Source organism: Cetorhinus maximus, chromosome 1 (assembly GCF_964194155.1).
Source record: "Cetorhinus maximus chromosome 1, sCetMax3.hap1.1, whole genome shotgun sequence".
Classification (NCBI taxonomy): domain Eukaryota; kingdom Metazoa; phylum Chordata; class Chondrichthyes; order Lamniformes; family Cetorhinidae; genus Cetorhinus; species Cetorhinus maximus.
Window position 1 is genome coordinate 63,903,525 of NC_135879.1, and position 20,805 is coordinate 63,924,329.

At 40.3% G+C, this 20,805-nt stretch overlaps 1 protein-coding gene across 12 annotated transcripts in view; it reads right to left on the reverse strand.

The window, feature by feature from the left end:
• The window catches only part of fbxw7 (F-box and WD repeat domain containing 7), a 424,910-nt gene that overhangs the window by 139,164 nt on the left and 264,941 nt on the right, over positions 1–20,805 (reverse strand). For 2 of the 12 annotated variants that reach the window (XM_078541338.1, XM_078541336.1), the window contains exon 1: positions 15,252–15,637. The exons of 9 other annotated variants lie outside the window; for them this stretch is intronic. In XM_078541338.1, the coding sequence (XP_078397464.1) occupies positions 15,252–15,356 (105 nt within the window). In that variant the 5' untranslated portion in view covers positions 15,357–15,637. Of the gene's footprint in view, positions 1–15,251; positions 15,638–20,805 lie in introns of those variants that run through there. One more of the 12 variants, XM_078541344.1, reaches the window with a different exon arrangement.

The following is a 20,805-nucleotide window of genomic DNA, read 5'->3' on the forward strand; positions in this document are numbered from 1 at the left end:
TCCAGGTATTTCTGTTTTTGTTTTGGATTTCCAGCATTCGCAATTTTTTGTTTTTATCTAGGCATTGGAAAATGTTGTGCTCAATTGTGTCACAAGTATCATGCAGCAGTGGGGAATCTTGCTCACTTTTCCCCCCTTTAAAGCGTAATGACAACAAGACCAATTCTCATGCCGTTGATCACCACAATAGTTGAGGTCAGTGTAACAATGCTAACAAAGAATTGAAGCAAAGAACTTTGTAGGACTTTGTATTTACCCTGTAAATCCAGGATCCACATTCCCTCATCCACAATGAGCTGAAGCCTGTGGCTATGAAGACAAGACCAAAAACAAAACCTAAATAGGAGCCAACCAAGTTGCCTTTGTAATTAAATGGCACTGGGAGAGATGTGGGAACTTATGTATTACCTTGGCTTCTCATGGTTTTACCGTACTATACCTTAAAGGGTGGATATCATGCTCAAATTTCCATTGCTTTTGCCAACAGCATCATAAGTGCCAAAGATCTTCGCATCACTAACAATATAACTGCAGGTGCTATAGAAAGTTTTATAATCCCAGAGGGGCCCCCTGTAACAGCTAAAAGTAAAGCACTTTCCCATTAGCAGAAAATATAATACAGTAGTTAAGGCCATCAAACTACGATTGTTCTGTGCATATATTTCTGTTGATTTCTGTTGTCACATGGCACAATAGCGTGCCCAATACAGGCACATTCAAAAGATAGAATCTTAATTTTTATCATGGAAGCATTTTGAGGAGATTGATGAACTTAAATGTATGCTATAATTGCACTCTTCATGGTAAGGACTAGATAAAAGGAACGGAAGCAGCATTCCAAACTGTACTGAATTCTCAGCACAGACTAAGTAGCGATAGAGGAATTTTATTTTGGAAAAGAGTAAAATAGAATAAGCATTTATAAATACACATCTGCTCATTTTCAATGGTTGTGTTTGATACTTAGTAGTGATTTTAACAAAATAAATTACAGGTTTATGCAGACTTAATAGGCTCACAGGAGTGACTGCATTAATAGCTGCAGCTCATGAAAACTACTGCTAAAAGAGTGACGACCTTTTCAGCAGATTATATTACACCCTTCAATAGAGGTACTGGACTTAAGACAGCCCTAGAAAACCTTCCCTTATACTTATGATCTTGTCAGCAATTTTCAGAAAAGAATCGGAGAGTTTGAGGGGGAAAGAGAGACAGGAAGTGAAATGCACAAATCCTATTACACCCAGGAAACAAATCAAAACAAAAACAAACATTAATTTGAAAAATCCATTTTTATTGGAAAAGCAGTGGCAAAAGATGTGGTAAAAACTCAAGTTTTATACAAGGAAAACGAAAAGCTCTGTTAGAAACACTGGCAAAGCTCAATGGAAGAGGTAAGCATATTACTGCCCCTATATATGGCATAAGAAATAGTCAATGCAGTTGTGTGCAGCTCACAGTAACTCTCTTGCACCCCCCAGCCCTCACCAACTCCACAAAAAATGTTGAAGGGAAACAAACTGAAAATTAATACAATATTTCTAGCACAAAATGAAACATATAAAAGATTAACATAATTTGCACTATTCTTAGAGAAACTGTAAACCGCTTTGAGTCTTTGGTTGCATTTCAAACTCAAAAAGTACAGAACGTCCAGTTCACACCTCCACAAATAAGTTAATAACTTTGTCTGTGCCTAGCAACAGTACTAATGCAAGAATGATACATTAGAGCTTATAAAATCTAAATGAAAATCAAATCAAATTTCTACTTCAACACTCCTCTATCCTGCAATTAACTAAGTACCCCCTCGGTCATCCTCACAATGTCAAACTTACACTCCCTTGCCCCCCTTAACAACAAATGAAGCAATGTTCTATCTATGTACTTGCTTGTGATTGGTCAACTGATGCCTGGGCTATGTACATCTTGTGACCATTATTAGACCGTTAGCTATTCCTTGCATTTGAAGCATTCATCTAAGCCACAGGAATTGTCGGTTTCATTCCAGCAACCTGTATGAAAGGACATCAATAGACCACACACAGACTGAAGCAGAAAACTCATTGGTAGATTAAACAATATCAAAGTTTCCCATTGCAATGGTATAATTTGCTATAAAGAATTTATAAATTAAACAAATACAGTTACATAAATGCTTCCCTCCTCCACATCAATGCAATTTAATTCACATTGTTTCTGAAATCATGCCACACAAACTGGTGATTCAGAAAAATCCTAAGGTGTAGCATGTGGGGAGTTGGAACCAGATGCAATATTTAGGTCAAATAGAGATACAGGCAGCAGCAATAGCTGGATCAATGCAGGGGAGGAGGCAAGGTGAAAAGGAGGAGAGGGTAGGGAGGAAAGAGAGCCTGTAGGGTAACAGGTGAAGAACAAGGAAATGTGGTGATGAGAAGAAGTGAAAGAGGTCATGGGGAAGGAAAGGTGGGGTGGAGGGGATTTATCTCATTGGGAGCAGGGCAGGAAAACAATGATATCATCTGCCATTAAGTCATGTGGAAATTTAGACACTTTTGGATGTCTTTCTATTCCTTAACTTACTTGTGCATCATATGAAGAAAACCTGACATTTTAATGGAACCTTATACACTGAGCCGCATGATTTTTTTCTTTTGAAAGCAGGTTTAAACCTGGTCAATGACTAATGAGTTGCAATGCCTAAAAGACAGGTCATACCCATTCCGCTTGTGGTTTTCTCCACCACAGATAAACCCAAAGAGGCAAAACGAAAGCATGTGGAAATTTCAACAGTCAGTTGACGATGTTCATTATGTGGCATCCAGCCAAAAAAAATTCCCATGGTTGGCCAATATGGTGTGCTACCAAATAGTGTGCCAATATGGCTGGAGACATCATTCCACTGTTGCAAGGTTGATGGTGAATGCAACAAATTAATTAGGAATAATTTCCACATCTGAAAGAAATACAAAAGCAAAATACTGTGGATGCTGGCACTCAAGTTTCGATGATAGATCATTGATCTGAAATGTTGAACTTTGTTTCTCTCTACGCAGATGTTGCCTGACCTTCTGAGTATTTTTAACATTAACACTTTAACAAAGTACTTGGCGGTTTACCAAAATGAGATATGGTGGAAGCGTCAAGACAGTTCACTCACTAGCTTAGAATTTGCTGAGGATGGTTTCAGATTCAGCACTGCCTGGCTTCACAATGGAACAGCCTTTCAGGCCATCAGCGGTAAAGTCAACTTCACCATGCCAGAGAAAATAAACTTAGCAACATCCCAAGTTCTGCATCGGTAACTGCTTACTATCCAAACATTTCTTTTTTAAAAAAATCTCTCGTCATATAAAATACTTGATTTCAAAAAGGCTCAGGCAAGAAAAATAAATTACACCTTACTTTCCAGCTATGTAACAGCATGAATAACAAATGTTCTCTGATACAGGTTGACAAAATAATGTATCAAAGTGCATACAATAAAATGCAAAAAGCCCAAAAAAGCTGATATGGAAAGGAAACTTGAAATGGATTTAAGACAGGAGGAACATTACCCTGCTCACCTAAAAAAAACACCTTTGGTATCTTGGAGCAATAAAATTTGCCTATTTGTCCTAAAAAAATACAAGCCAAGCTCTGCTCATAGCCAAGGCTGTCTATAGATATGAAATGCAATCATTTGCAAGGAGAGAAAGAAGAGGTGACAGACATCAATATCTTTCAGGCAATACTGGTTAATCATCATGCATGTAATGAGATCAGAAACTGTTACTGCGCTCGTGAAACTGTTGCAGCAGCAGCAACTATGGAAAAGCCTCCTGTTGTAATCGAGAATGTAACAGCTAGATAAGAACGCCAACTAGACATGAACATCTAATTCCAGACATTGACTTTTATGAAAATATGAATGTTTGTGCTAAGCATAAATTCAATATCTGTGATTAAAAATGGGCCAACAGTATGGGTGAACCAGACAAGCACTCAAGCAATGCACTGGTAATAGTGTATAGTTTAGATTTTCTCCAACATTAAATGATGCCAAAGTACTAATGTGCTTCAGTACTCCACAGACTCTGCAAAGAATAAATGACTAGAAAAAAAAACTGTCAATAGACAGACAGTTGATTTTATGATCCAAGTTTTGCCTTACCCACCATACTGTAATTCCAGAAACCATGCAGTCAATGCTCAAGCTTGTACAGTACATATTGTACACTATTTTGTAAATGTTTAAACCAGTTCTACTGCTGCGCTACAATACCTTTTAAACCAGTTTAATAAACTCAATTCTGACACTGTGCAGCACATACTGTTTAAAATCATTTAAATAAATCAGTTCATTTTGCTACAGTGAAGTGAGCAATCTGTAGTCATTTATCAGTAACTTGAATGTATACACAGTACACAACAGGGTTCCTAGCAAAATCATTATGCTTTGACCTTAGGGTTTTTCTTGTAGGTGGATCTTCTCAGCTTTGGAACATAGAGTTTTCAAGCGTACAAACTTAAATTATTTGTGAAACTATTATTACATAAACACCTGGGCATACTGTCTGTGGTACACATTATACAGTATAAGCTCAAATTTCTTACAATTTGCACTGGTCTTTAGCACATGATACAATACAGCCTGTAAACAGTTCAGGGCCACACAGTAAACTGGTTTCATGAAGCACCCGCTACAGAATGCAAGCAAATTTCTCTGCGAGGTTTTGTATTTTGTGATGAAAACAAACTTGGTTCTGCCATCTGCTCCAAAACCTCATTGAGGAAATCTGGAAACCAATAATCAAACCCTTCATGATCCTATCGTTTGGCAAGTACCAAACTAGCAATGAGATAATGGTGAGATAATCCAGTTTTTAGGTGTTATTTGAAGGATACATATTGGCCAGGACACAGTTCAGTACTCTTTTGCTCCTCTTCAAAATAAAGTCAGAATCTTTTATGACCACCTCAAAGGGCAGACGGATACTTGATTTAGCGTCTCACCTGAAAGACACCACTTCTGACAATGTAGGACTTAGTACTGCACTGAGCGGCAGCCTAGGTTTTGTGTTCAAGTTTCTAGTTATTTTATTTGGTTTCATATGGTGTGTCATTGTGCCGGGCAAGTTACTTATGCTTTTGATAAGTGCAAAATAACTCCTTAAACACATGAAAGCTGAACATTATATTTTAAAAAATAGCTGCTACGAACCCCATAGAGGCCAATAACTTTTAAAAGAGATATCTGAATTCCCAATGACTGACTGAAAGGATCACATGACAAGATATTAAGTTTCAAGACTTTTACTGCAACAAATGAACTAAAAACCTCAACTAAACACTATTTAGTGAACAACTAACACGCTAAACTTCACCAAAGTAATCCTCCCCTTCAACTTTTAGCACAATCGAAACCCCCACACCACAGTGATACTTTACAGCTAAGATAAAAGCAAAATACTGCGAATGCTGGAAATCTGAAATAAAAAGAAAAAATGCTGGAAAAACTCAGCAGGTCTGGCAGTATCTATGGAGAGGGCAGCAAAGTTAACATTTCGAGTCTGTATGACTCTTCCTCAGATACTTTACAGCTCTCAGCTGAATAACAGTTTTCACAAGAACCAGTCCAACATCACTCTCAGCTTTAAAGGGGGTTCGCCTCTTCACATTTCGCTAAGTTGTAACATTGAGTGACTGTCAAAAGATGCTTTCTTCAATTTTCAGAGAAGTCCTGAATAGAATGCCAGCAGTAAGGCCTATTTCAGCAATTCTTTCCCCCGGGCCATGCCAGGATAAATCTTCCGGATTTCTTAGATTGCCATGGGATGTATTTCTTTAACCAGAGAGTGTTCCCTCCCACATTCTACCTGGTCGTCCACAGAAAAGGACCCACTGTCCTCTCTGCTGACCATACTGCCTGCAGTGTCTTATCTCTATCTGCGAGACATCCCTCTTTCTCTTGCTCTTTTCTGCCCAAAGTTTGAAGACTAAAAGTCTATCCGTCAGCATAGCTGCTCTTGCCATTGTTTACAGGTGTGAACATCTTGCACCTTCTTCCCAGTAAGTCAGCCTGAGACCCCTGGCCCCACAGCAACCATAACCACCCAGACTTCTTGTCAGGCAGAATTTGGAGCAGGGCACATGACTCCCTTCATCTTCGCCATCCTACCTGAAATTAAAGAGACAGTCTCAAAACAATCTTAGAAATTTTGCATTTGTAAAACACCTATTCAGCATGCTTCATATTCTCAGTTACATATCACTGTGGCATGGGGTTTTCAGTTTTATTAATGATTTAAAGTCAGTTCAAAGGCTTAAAATGATGTTTGTTATTCTCCAAGCCAATTTTATCATATTGCACTTAAATGTTGTGTGCCCAATACCACACCTCCTGAAGGGGTGACTCATCCTGAGGTAACTAACTAGTGATCACCATATTAACATACAAAAATAATAGGATAAGATCAACAAATCCATCAAGCCCACTCCATCCATATGTAGGGCAGCCTATATGCACCATCAAGCTCCCTCTCTAGTCACCCCGCCAATGTAAACTGGAATCAGTTCATCCTCTGCTGCTTAAACAATAATCTGATACCTTAGTTGGACAAGTCTGCAGCACTTTGGGGTTATGCTGGCCATCATTAGGGATTCTCCAGATAACCCTTACGCCAGTGTCCCAATAGACAAGTAGTCCCCAGGCAGACAACAGGAATCAAGTCAGTGCCTTTGTGCTAGTAAGCTAAATGGCTTTACCTAGTTAAATTCCATCACTATCTCCAGGCAAACTGGAGTCCCTAGACCTTGATTCTCCCAACTGTGTGCCAAGTTCTGAGTCTGGATAAGTGTATTCCTGCAAAGGAAATGTGCACTCCATATCAAGCAAAGGTGGCTGGGTGTCGCAGCAATTTGGCTTGGAAACTCTGACTATTGATTGACCGACAACAACAGAATGCATATTTATGTAGCACCTTTAATGTAACAGAACGACCCATTGTTCTTCACAGGAACATTATAAAACAATTATGACACTGGGCCATATATGGCTATATTAGGTCAGATGACCAGAAGCTTGGTGAAAGAGGTAGGTAAAGAACATCTTAAAGGAGGAAAGCAAGGTAGAAAGGTGAAGTAGTGAAGGGAACATATTCCAGAGCTTAAGGCCGAGGCAACTGAATGCATGGCCATCAATGGTGATGTATGATTGATAACTCCAATACCATTGCACTGTCTGATTGTCTGTAATGACCATATTGAAATAATTGTAATATTCATTGTATTGAAACACCTCGTGATCCATGTGTAAAAGTTGAATCTGATTGCACTTTTTGTGATGGTGATTTAGAAATGTTTTGTAATGTTCTTCCAGATATTTTATGAATAAAGTATATTTTTCAAAAAAAAACAATGGTGGAGTAATTAAAATTGGGAATGCTAAAGAGGCTAGAACTAATAAGTACATATATCTCAGAGGGTTGTGGAGTTGGAGGAGATTACACATAGGGAAGGTTGAGGCCATGGAGGGATTTGAAAACGAAGAGAAAAATTTTAAAATCAAGATGTTGCTTGATCGGAGCCAATGTAAATCAACAAGCACAGGAGTGATAGGTGAAGGGGATTTGGTGCGAATTAAGACATGGGCAGATTGGAGGAAGCTTATGCTCATTCAGTACTGGATGTCGAATAAGTAGTCCATTAACTTAGCAGCAGTGGAAAAGTCAAGAGAGATGGTTTTGAGATAGAGCTGGGTGTCAACAGCATACGTGAAAGTTAACAGTGTGTTTTTGGATGATGTCACAAAGGGGCAGCATGTAGATGAGAAAACAGGAGGGAGCCATAGACAATTATACAGGAGCAGAAAGAAAAGCCATTGCAAGTGAAACTCTGGGTACTATCAGATAGATAAGAATGGAACCAGTCGAGAGCAATCCCATCCAGCTGGACGACTGTTGGAGAAGGATGATGTAACCAAGCTTGTCCAAGGCTGCAGACAAGTTCAGAAGGATGAGGAGGTGGGGGGAATTTACCTATGTCACAGTCATATAGGATGTCATTTGTGACTTTAGTAAGAACTGTCTCAGTACTGTGGTGAGGCAGAAACCTGATTGGGGGGGGGGCCAAATAAAAATCTCTTGTGATGTTGTTTCTGAATATTAGATGCCATTCTAAAAGTAATTGATGTGCAAGTTTAGACAAGTCAGCAAAGTACAGGACCTTGAAGTAAATCATCAGGAAGTTGCACCCAATACTCAATTATATTCCACACATCCGCTTGCTAGCAGGAAATCAGTGAAAATCAATAAGATTATGAACCCTGATATTTTATTTCGCCCCTGCTTAACCCAGTAACACAATCTAATTCTAGAATCATCATTTATTTGATTCCAAGAAGTGCTCCCAACCACAGATTTGTGCCACACATATTACTAAGACCACCTATTTCGATTGGAGATCAACTAATTCAGCTTAAACCAGACATTGAACCCAGAATTTTCTTGAACTCTATAGACCAGTACACCAAATGAACCCACTTTACAATTGGGAGGCCACGGATACTGTCTTTTTGCTTAAAACATTTCTCTTGTACTGCAGATGACATATCTTTGCTAGGATATGGTTCCACAGGCATGTCTACACACACGCATTTCCAGCAGGAATGGCTAAACGGAGAACAGGAATGCCAATCTGGCCCATTACACCCCACCCTAAAGGAACCCAGGATGCTTTTGCCAATTGCAGTAACTCTACAACTACCACGACAGCAGCCTCTGGTATTCAAATATGGTATCATCTCAGTCTGTAAAGCTCAGCTACTTATGGTATAAATTTCAAGAAGGGGTTCTCATTCTGTTATTTTTAGCAATCGTGAGAGTACTGATCTTTTGGTTTAAGTTTGAAAAATTGAGATTCTGTGGTCCCTTACCAATTTTACAATTCAAAATCAGGTAAACAGGTAAAAAGAAAAGTGGACATAACTAGGTGATGGTACACAGAAGAGTAAACTTGCATTATATTGTAACTTATCACAGCCTCAGAGTATTCTAAACGCTTAACCATTACAAAACAGCCAGTTTGCGAAGAGCAAGATCCCAGAAACAGCAAGTGGATGAATGATTAGCTCATTTCTTTTTCACTTTGGTTAGAGGAGGAATATTCAACAGGAAAATAGGAGAATCCCCACTTCTGCAAGTAAATCTACGACCCTTTTCACAAGCACCTGCACATACAGATGGGGCCTGGGATCAACATGGTATCTAAAAGGCAGCGCTTCAAACAATCCACCATTTCCTTAGAATGCAGTGAAAAGTTGGTCTAAATCAGGAGTGCACAATCTGTAGCCAAAAGTCCATGTAATCTGAAGCCTTACAATATATCCTTTGAAGCACAAGCTCCCCCCTCAGCTGATGAATCTGTATTCTTCCATGTTGAACACCAATTGGAAGAAGACTGAGGGTGGCAAGGGCACAACATATTTTGAGTGGGGGACTCCAATGTCCATCACCAACAGTGGCTCAGTAGCTACTACTGATCAAGGTGGCTGAGTACTAAAGGACATGCTTCTAGACTGGGTCTGTGGCAAGTGGTGAGGGAATCTACAAGAGGGAAAAATCTACTTGACCTTGTCCTCACCAATCTACCTGTTGCAGATGCATCTGTCCATGGCAGTATTCATATGACAATCTTCATACGACAATTTTCAAATTGAGGATACCCTCCATTGTGTTAAATGGGACAGGTTTTGAACAGATCTAGCAACTCAAGACTGGGCACTGTGGGCCATCAGCAGCAGCAGAATTGTATTCAACATCAATCTGTAACCTCATGGGCCGGCATATTCCTCACTCTACCATTACCATCAAGTCGGGGGATCAACCCTGGTTCAATAAAAAGTGCAGGAGGGCATTCCAGTTGCAGTATCAGGCATACCTAAGAATGTGGTGTCAATCTGGTGAAGCTACAATACAGGACTACTTGCATGCCAAATGTCAGAAGCAGATTACGATAGATAGAGTTGAGAGATACCACAACCAACAGATCGGATCTAAGTTTTGCGGTCCTGCTACATCCAGTCATGAATAGTGGCGGACAATTAAACAACTAAGCGAGCTCCACAAATATCTCCATCCTCAATGATGGGGGAAGCCCAGCACATCAGTGCAAAAGCCAAGGTTGAAGCATTTGCAACAATCTTCAACAGGAAGTGCTAAGTGGATGATCCACCTTGGCCTTCTCCCAAGGTCCTCAGCATCACAGATGCCAGTCTTCAGCCAATCTGATTCACTCCATGTGATATCAAGAAACGGCTGAAGGCACTGGATCTGCAAAGGCTAATAGGCCCTGACAACATTCTGGCTAAATGCTGAAAACTGGTGCTCCAGAACTAGCCACATCCTAGCCAAGCTCCCTAAGTTCCAATACAGCTACTGCAATGGCACCTACCTAGCAAAGTTGAAAGTTGCCCAGGTATGTTCTGTCCACAAAAAGCAGGACAAATCCAACCCAGCCAATTACCACCCCATCAATCTACTCTCGATCTTCAACAAAGTGATGAAAGGGGTCATTGACAGTGCTATCAAGCAGCACTAGCTCAGCATTAACCTACTTACTGACACTCAGTTGGGTTCCACCAGAGCCACTCAGCTCCTGACCTCATTACAGCCTTGGTTCAAATATGGACAAAAGAGCTGAACTCCAGAGATGAGGTGAGAGTGACTGCCCTTGACATCACGGCAGCATTTGACTGAATGTGGCATAAAGGAGCCCTAGAAACTTTGAACTCAATGGGAATCAGAGGGAAAACTCTCCACTGGTCGGAGTCATACCTAGCACAAAGGATGGTTGTGGTTGTTAGACGTCAATCAGCTCAGTCCCAGGACATCACTGCAGGAGCTCCTCAGGGTAGTGTCCTAGTCCCAGCCATCTACAGCTGTTTCCATAAGACGTAGGAGCAGAAGTAGGCCATTGGGCCCATCGAGTCTGCTCCGCCATTCAATGAGATCATGGCTGATCTGATAATCCTCAACTCCACTTTCCTGCCTTTTCCTCATAACCCTTGATTCCCTTGCTGATTAAAAATCTGTCTATTTCCGCCTTGAATATATTTAACGACCCAGCTTCTACAGCCCTCTGCGGTTAAGAATTCCACAGTTTAACTACCCTCAGAGAAGAAATTCTTCCTCATCTCTTTTAAATGAACGACCCCTACTATGAGCTTATGTCCTCTGATCCTAGACTCTTCCACAAGGGGAAACAACCTCAGCATCCACCCTGTCAAAGCCCCTAAGAATATTATATGTTTCAATAAGGTCGCCTCTCATTCTTCTAAACTCCAATGAGTGCAGGCTCAACCTCTCCTCAGCAATGACCTTCCATCCATCATAAGGTCAGAAGTGGAGATGTTCACTCATGATTGCATAATGTTCATTACCATTCGCAACTCTCCTCATATGCCTGAAGTAGCCCCTGTCCATATGTGGCAAGACCTGCACAATATTCAGGCTAGAGCTGATAAGTGGCATGTAACATTCGCATCACCCAAGTGCCAGGCAATGACCATCTCCAACAAGAGAGAATCTAATCATCTCCCCATGACATTCAATGGCATTAACATTGCTGAATCTCGCATTAACATGCTGGGGGTTACCAGTGACTAGAAACTGAACTGGGCCAGCCATATAAATACTGTGGCTACAAGAGCAAGTTAGAGGTTGTGAATTTTGCAAATAGTACTTCACCTCCTGACTGCCCAAACTGGTCCACCATTTATAAGGCACAAGTTAAGAGTGTGATGGAATACTCTCCATTTGCCTGGATGGATGCAGCTCCAACAACACTTAAGTAGCTTGGCACCATCCAGGACAAAGCAGCCTGCTTGTTTGTCACCCCATCCACCAACCTCAACATTTCCGCCCTCACCAATGGCGCACAGCATCAGTGCGTAACATCTACAAGGTGTACTGTTGCAAATCACCAAGGCTCCTTCAACAACACGTTACAAACCCGGAGCCTCTACCACTGAGCAGAACAGGAAAAAAGAAGCATGGGAACAGCACCACCTGCAAGTTTCCCTCCAAGCCACACACCATTCTGACTTGGAACTATATCGCCGTTCCTTCACTGTCATTGGATCAACTCCCCTCCTAACAGCACTGTGGGTGTATCTACACCACATGGACTGCAGCAGTTCAAGAAGACTGCTCACCACCACCTTCTCAAGGGCAATTAGGAATGGAAATAAATGCTGGCCTAGCCAGCAAGGCCAACATCCCATGAACAAATAAGTTTTTAAAAATTACATTTGGCTTTTTTTGGAGGTTTATCCTGTTTGAATATTGTGGGCATGCAACTTAGAGCTGTTTAGTGTTACCTCAATGGTGAATGAATCATAAATCATAACACCCAAGATATGTTAGTCTCCTCAGTTTGAAATTTGTGCATGTTAATATGAACATGGATTTAATTTTTACATATATAGCCTTCAAAAGTCTATAGCACACACCTATGCAACCTACAAAGACAATGCCTGGACACCTTTGGACTAGTTTAAGTACCCATGCCCAAGTGATGAAGCTGCTCATGTTAAATGTCAATCTCCAGATTTGTTGGATGAACTAAACATTTGAGATCAAACTTGATAGAGTTTCTCTCTCATCCGTCCACCCCAAAAAAATTTCTGCAACAATTCCAGAGGAAAGTTTAGTCAATTTTATATTGGGTTTGGTTGTGCCAAGTCTCAGTTAGTGGCAGCCCAAATTAAAGTTGCCTAGATTGATTAACCGCCAGCCATTGGAAAAGCTCATTTTTAAAAAACTGGTTCTGGGAATCTAACACCCAAGTAGTCCTATATAAAAGTAGATTACCAGTACAAGGGAGGCTAAACACTATAGGAGGAGGAAATGTAAGCCTGTAACATTTAAATCAACTAAGATATTCTAGAAATTTACAATTTTTTCCTCAACCATAAATCAGAATTCAAATGTGGGGGTCTAAGTTCCACATGAACACTGTTTTGCAGATGTCAGCTTTGATCTGAAACCCTTTTTGAAAGCATTAAGACTATTTATATTTTAACACACGCAAGGCATAACTATGTATGGTATGGCATGTTGAGTAAATTTCTGTTCCTTGGACAGTTCCGAACACCAGTCTAGGTAGAATGGGACACAAATGAATATTAAGTGGCTCAACAGAGCTAACTCCTATCAATGAACAACATTTCACATTTTTAACAACATCAAAAACAACAAGGCTGGACGTTTAGGCTTAAAGGATGCTGCTTATAGACTAATGGAAGTGATGAGAGGCAAATTATTAAATAGTCAACTAAGTGGAAAATCATTGCTAGAATGGTTATGGTACAAATGGTCGATAATTATCAACTCAATCATTTTCTGAACCAACTAAAAATGTGCATTTCTTTGCTGAGTAGGTATTTCCAAACTAATCATTGAGCCACGTTGACATTTCTTACAGGCTTCTGAACCTGGCAATTCAGAATGTGAACTTAATGTACCAAGTCTAAGAACTCAACTTTAAAAGCATATTTTTGTAGACACTTGTCTTACACTTTGGATATAGATAGATAAACAGATATTGTAATTTTAAATAAACTAACAATGAAACTCACTGCAATGTTAGCATCATCCCACTGTTCTGCAAAGATATGCAAAAATCGCAACTATTTCTGTCAGCTGCTATAATGTATCGTGGGATACTTATGATCTCCTAATGCAGGTTATTAATAGAAGAGAATATCAGCAAAGTGAATGCAGATGGCTGTGTAGTCGATACGCTTTGGTGGTGCATTTTAAAATTGTAGCAACAGCTCAAGTTTACCAAGAACTATATATATGAAAAACTCTAGGAACCCAAATGCATTGAATTGTTCATTGCCAATTCTATATCAATTTCATTAAATGCAAGAGCATGCTTCTCACCTATTACAAGAGTAGAAGTTTAAAATAGGTTAGATCGAATGTTCATAAACACTTGCAACACAATTCCAGTACAAGTAATTATCACTGTTGAAGCAATCAGATTTTAGAAATATGAAAGACATAACTAGAAGTTGTTTTTTGAAGTGCCATCATGTCAGACTTGACCATATACTCCACATTCTTCTCTCACTTCCATTACAAAACTGCTGTAAGTTCCAGTCGAGTTGTCAGCAAATACTTTTAGTAAAAAGGACAGCAACAAAGTTGCTAGGATACAAATGCTAATTCTATTTAGTATACTTCTTCCAATATTAGTAACTGTAGTACAGCAACCTGAAAAAGGTTTCAAACTATTAACATTATGCTAAGTTTTATTTTGTTTTTCATTTTGGGCAGCATTCTGTAAAGGACCATTTTTTTCACCCAAGTGACGCATCTATAAAATGCCTTTGCTTTCCAAATGTATTCAATAAACCATAAAGTCTACAAAGAAAATCACCATGAAAATAGTATACTTAATATTCATATTCAGTATAATTTTTCAATATGTTCAATATAATTTTTCACCATACAAAGTGGACACTTTAGGAAACAGTCCCAAATGTATTAATGTCCCTTACAGCACTGTAAATATATTAGATCCTCTGATTGATAGCAAAGAATACAAATACACAAAAATGCAGGGTGTTCTTTAAAACCTACCTCACACAAAGCATTAGTGCATTCGCTTGGAAGTATAAGTTTTCTTACATGACTGTTTGCTAATTCCAAATATAACACTGTTCATATCAACAACATTCATTTAAAGGGACAAATAAAGGTTATTAGTTTTACCAAAGGCTATCTTGATTGAATCTTGAGTCATATATTTATTTATTTCTACATAACGCATTGGCAACCTTTTTAATTAGCATGAATATAAATAGTGCACTTCTTCAAGTTGTTAATTCTATAATGTTGATCACTATTACAATTGCAAATGTACTGCTGGTGGTCAGTGGCACTAACAAAGTAGATTTTAGATCTGAAGAAGTCATTGACAAGTAATATGGTACAGAGTATTGACCCACTAAACAAAAAAAAACTCAGCTTACTTTAGAAGTAAAAATTACAGAATCTAATCATGGGCTTTACTTTTTATTCCCCCTCCACCGCTCCCCGCCACCCCCCGCAGGCACTACTGTTAAACTAACATGTTTGTTTATCACAAGTCTCTAGGCTTGTAGGGTAGTTATACAACACTTATGCTTCTCATCACAAATTCACTGCAACAAAGTGCAGTACTGAGGTTACTACTAAGCAACAGCAGAAGTAGTTTTAGAACAACAACACTTGACTCACCCGTCTGCGACAGCAGGGAAGGCCCTGGGTGATGATATTGATGGCGATGTTCATGTTAAACATACTGAGCACCGTATGGTGCGATAAAGGTTCTTTCTCACTCATCAAGTAAGCAAAAACTGAACCATGGCTCGAAATGATAATTTTTCTATGCTGAAGATTAAGGTTTATTTACTTGATATGCAATGAAGTCCTACTTTGCAAGTCATTGTGGTTTTTTTGTATATAAACACTACGATATATAAAAAGGGCAAGGGAATCCCAAGGCCTGCTGCCTTTCTTAAGATCTTCTCCCAACAGCTACAAAGTTCAACCCACTCCCCAGTCAATAAGCTTTGAAGTTCAAATTCTCGCAGCAAAGCCAAACACAGGCCGGCATGACTATAAACTACTTCTGTAGCTGACATCACTGGAAATGACTGCCAGTCCTGCAGCTGATACAGCTTTAAGCATGCCATCCACAAGGGCCACCCTTCCAGCGTATTTTGGAGAAGCTAGGTTGATTAGCCAAGGAATGTATCCTCTCTGGTTATGTTTTAAATTCCTACTGATATGTGATATCAACACATGACTGCCCAATCCAAAGCCTACATATGGCTCACCCAGGTACCACACGCCACAGCACAGACTTCTGGGTGTTTAGCTTTTACAATGTCAGTGAACTTTAGGGGTCAAATGCAGGAAAAATAAAGCTCACAAAACACAAGCATAAATGAAGGGCATATATCTGACAATTATGTAATATCATGTATATATATTAAAGACCAAAGACAAATACATTTTTGAAGGGCAAAGCAGGAGTCATGTCCTACCAGCTCTCTTATGTTTGCAGAATACTGAATTACTTTTAAATAATGTGAAAGGAAAACTTTAAAAAAATCAGTGTTTAGAGGCGTCACAGATACAACGAAAATCAGAATTTTAAAGCACAACAATCAACTGTATAGCTTATCATGACTCACAGCTCTCCAAAAAAGCTATCCATTTAGTTCTAACCTTTTGCCCTTTCCTCATAAATCTTCTGATCTACAGGCAAACTCAAATCAAAGTTTTCATTTGATGTTTTAAAGGATCATTGTGGAGAGATTTGATAGTATCACAGTTATAACCACAAAATACTCATGTAATCTACAACCTAACTAATTTAGCAACACATCCCAGTAATAACATTCCATTTTTTAAGCAGTTTTTTTTTACTAATTTCACAGGGGACTCAAGTTTAAAGCTGACCTATTCCGAAGGGGTATTGATGAAGGTCATTGATGAAATAGCTGAAGATGTTTGGGCCTAGGGCACTATTCTGAGCAACTCCTGCAGCGATATCCTGGGACTGAGATAGTCGACCTCCAACAACCACAACCATCTTCCTTTGTGCCCACCCTCAGCTGATGAATTAGTACTCTTCTTCATGTTGAACACCACTTGGAGAAAGCATGGGGGGTGCCAACGATGCAGAATGTACTCTGGGTGGAGTTCTTCAATGTCCATCACAAAGAGTGGCTCGGTAGCACCACTACAGACGGAGCTGGCTGAGTTCTAAAGGACATAGCTGCTAGGCTGGGTCTGCTGCAGGCGGTGAGGGACAAACAACAGGGAAAAACCCTCTCCTCGCGAGCCTGCCTGCCACTGATGCATCTGTCCACGACAGTATCGTTAGGAGTGACCACCACACAGTCCTTGTGGAGATGATGTCCCATCTTCACATTGAGGATACCCTCAATTGTGTTGTGTGGCACTACCACCATACTAAATGGGATAGATTTCGAACAGATCTAGCACCTCAAGACTAGGCAAACATGAAGTGCTGTGGGCCATCAGCAGCAGCAGCAGAATTATACTCCACCACAATCTGCAATCTCATGACCCGGCATATCCTGCACTCTACCATTAGCACCAAGCCACTTGGAGGAAGCACTGAGGGTGGCAAGGGTGAAGAATGTACTCTGGGTGGGGGTCTTCAATGCCCACCACAAAGAGTGGCTCAGTAGTACCACTACAGACCGAGCTGGCTGAGTCTAAAGGGCATAACTGTTAGACTGGGTTTGCTGCAGGCGGTGAGGGACTAACAAGAGGGAACCCTGGTTCAATAAAGAGTGCAGGAGGGCATACCAGGAGCAGCACCAGGCATACCTAAAAATGAGGTGTCAACCTCATGAAGCTACATACAGGATTATTTGCGTGCTGAACAGTATAAGCAGCAAGTGATAGACAGAGCTAAGCAATTCCACAACCAATAGATCAGATCTAAGCTCTGCAGTCCTGCCACATCCAGTCACGAATGGTAGTGGACAATTAAGCAACTCACTGGAGGAGGAAGCTCCACAAATATTCCCATCCTCAATGATGGGGGAGCCCAGCAGATCAGTGCAAAAGATAAGGCTGACGCATTTGCTACAATCTTGAAGTGCCAAGTGGATGATCCATCTCGGCCTCCTCCAGTGGTCCTCAGCATCACAGATGCCAGTCTTCAGCCAATTCGATTCACTTCACGTGGTATCAAGAAACGACTGAAAGCACTGAATGGTGCAAAAGCTATGGGACCTGACAATATTCTGGCAATAGTACTGAAGACTTGTGCTCCAGAACTTGCCACACCCCTAGCCAAACTGTCCCAGTACAGCTACAACACTGGCATCTATCCAGCTATGTGGAAAATTGCCTAGGTATGTCCTGTACACAAAAAGCAGGGCAAATCAAATCTGGCCAACGTTCAGCACCGATTCGCGACTCCTCAGATACTGAAGCAATCCATGTCCAATGCAGCAAGACCTGGACAATATCCAGACTTGGGCTGACAAGTGGCAAGTAACATTTGTGCCACACAAGTGTCAAGCAATGATCATCTCCAACAAGAGAGAATCTAACCATCGTCACAGCCTTGGTTCAAACATGGACAAAAGAGCTGAGCTCCAGAGGTGAGGTGAGTGACTGCCCTTGACATCAAGGCAGCATTTGACTGAGTGTGGCATCAAGGAGCCCTAGCAAAACTGCAGTCAATTGGAATCAGGGGGAAAGCTCTCTGCTGGTTGGAGTCATACCTAGCACAAAGGAAGATGGCTGTGATTGTCGGAGGTCAATCATCTCAGCTCCAGGACATCACTTCAGGTGTTCCTCAGAGTACTGTCCTAGACCCAACCATCTTCAGCTGCTTCATCAATGACTTTCCTTCCATCATAAGGTCGAAAGTGGGGATGTTTGCTGATGATTTCACGGTGTTCAGCACCATTCGTGACTCCTCAGGTACTGAAGCAGTCCATGTCCAAATTCAGCAAAACCTGAACAATATCCAGGCTTGGACTGACAAGTGGCAAGTGACAGCCCAGTGACATTACCTCTATACAACTGCCTCCCTTAATTAATGAGCATTAGCTGCCTGTGGCATTATAAGTAAGTATTGGAGGGACTGGGAGTTTCACAGTTAAACCATACTATACCTTGCCATGTTATACTTTTGTTTGTAAGCTAAGAAAATCTGTAAAAAAAGGTTTATAATAGCAGCATGCATTGCCGAACTTATTTTTTAAAAGAAAGCGCAACTGCATACCACAAATGAAGTGTAACATCAGCACAAGTTTGATGTGTTGGCTACAATTTTGTTTATAACAGAGGGGTAAATATCCTCATATCCTTCCCCACCTGTAACCCCATCCACCTGGATTTTCTGCACGAGGGGAATCTTTGCTGCAGTTTAGAAAAAAAATCAGAATTTCTAAGCTAGATTCGGGGACAGAGGAACTTTAGCTGCTCAAAAAAAACATGCAATTAATTCAGGTGAAGCTTAGGGAGTAAATTTGGGAGTATAATAATGTTTCTTCTCTAATTGACTGGGCTTCGGTCATTTGAAAAGTTTTGAATATAGCTTTCCTACCTGATGATGAATCAGTATTAGAAAAACAGCAACAGCATCTCACCGCATGGGCTGAGGATGTGGCAGTAATGAAGGCATGTTACTTCTTAACTAGCTTCCCTCCCTTTATGATTCTTTTGAACCTAGATGTAAAGTTACCCCTACCATAAAAGGAAACCTTGAATGCTTCCAGACAGATTGACTCCTGATTTTTCACATACAGTAGAACAAGTTGAGTGCTTCATTCAAGGCGAGCACAAGCACTACAATGAAGCACCTCATTGGTGTAATGAGGCTAGATTAAATGTGCCAGTTCAGCCACAGACGACTATTGTCAAGATCACAAAACTGTCTTGAAAAAGTTTCTTGGAGGAGACAATTGCCAATTAAAAAAAATAAGCATGGTTACAGAGTTTGAAGGCTCAAGCTCTCGAGAATTGAGATAGGCAGTTAGGAAAAATGAACTCCAAATCTTATTCTGTATCAGCAGCTGCACAGTTTGGTTTGACTACTGAAGCACCAATGGTAGTTGATACTGACATTGCTGTTGGGGTTGTTATTGAAGGGTTTTTAGAATACCATGCCAATAACAACATTACAGTGACCTTTAGTTCAGTGGTAACTGACTTTGGATTTTCAGGACAGGAGCTGGAGGAGGTTAGGTATTAAGTGGTTTTGATCTGTACTCGGCATCTTTCTACAAAAAAATGCATGAGTGAGCTCTTTTGAAACTAGTGCAACATCACAGGGAAAGGGTGGGGCTAACTAGATTGATCTACAGAAGAGCTGCTGCAGACTTGATGGACTGAATAGTCTTCTGTGTTGTATTATTCTATGACTAGTAAACAGTAAGTCCCATTCCTGGGTCTCTGGCGAAAGATATGTAATTCTTGAATTCAGGTACTGGCAGAAACCAGCTAACATGAGCATTCTAGTGAATGCCATTGTCCATAATCCAGGGGATTTCTGAGGCATGAAGAATTTATGTTGTATTTTTGCAGTCGTATTTTGAAGCAGTCATGAGAAACAGAATAACTGATTTTAAATACTGGGAAACTGGGGTGGAATTATGCTACCTTGGCAGACACTTAGGCTAATTTTATCCTTATACGTCCACAAAAATTACGTATCAGAAAAGTACTACATAAGGAATTAAACAGTTGGTATTAGGAAATAGAGATAGTTTAAGTAAGTTATATTTGTCTTTGTGAGTGTTAGGAATGAGTTTTAGCTTTAATGTTTAAGTTTGATTTGTATTTCTTTGTGTGTGTGTGTGTGTGTGTGTGTGTGAGAAGAAAAGGCCAAATTGAGTTTTAGTTTCATTTTAAAAGGTGCCTGCATTTCTAATAAGTTTTACGACTGTTGCAGCTAAGTTAAACAGATGAGAGAAACTGGGCTGTTGCCTAGCAACACGGGTCCAGAAAAGCAGGTCCCTCCCACAGACACACACAAAAGAAATTAGAAACAGCAGTTTGATTTGGAAGCTGTTTGAGTTCAGTTAGTTTTGAAGACAGCTGCCAGGAGAGACTGGAGAAAAAGAAGACAGATATCAAGTCCCAAGCTAAAGAGAAAGTCCCAAAAATCCAGGGGAGTGGAACAGGAGAAAGTCTGGAGAAGACCTTCTAATCAAAGGGATGGACAGGAACCTGGAAAAAGGTCCTGTTAAATGAAATTAAGAGGGGCAGAGAGAAATGCTCCAAGCTTCAG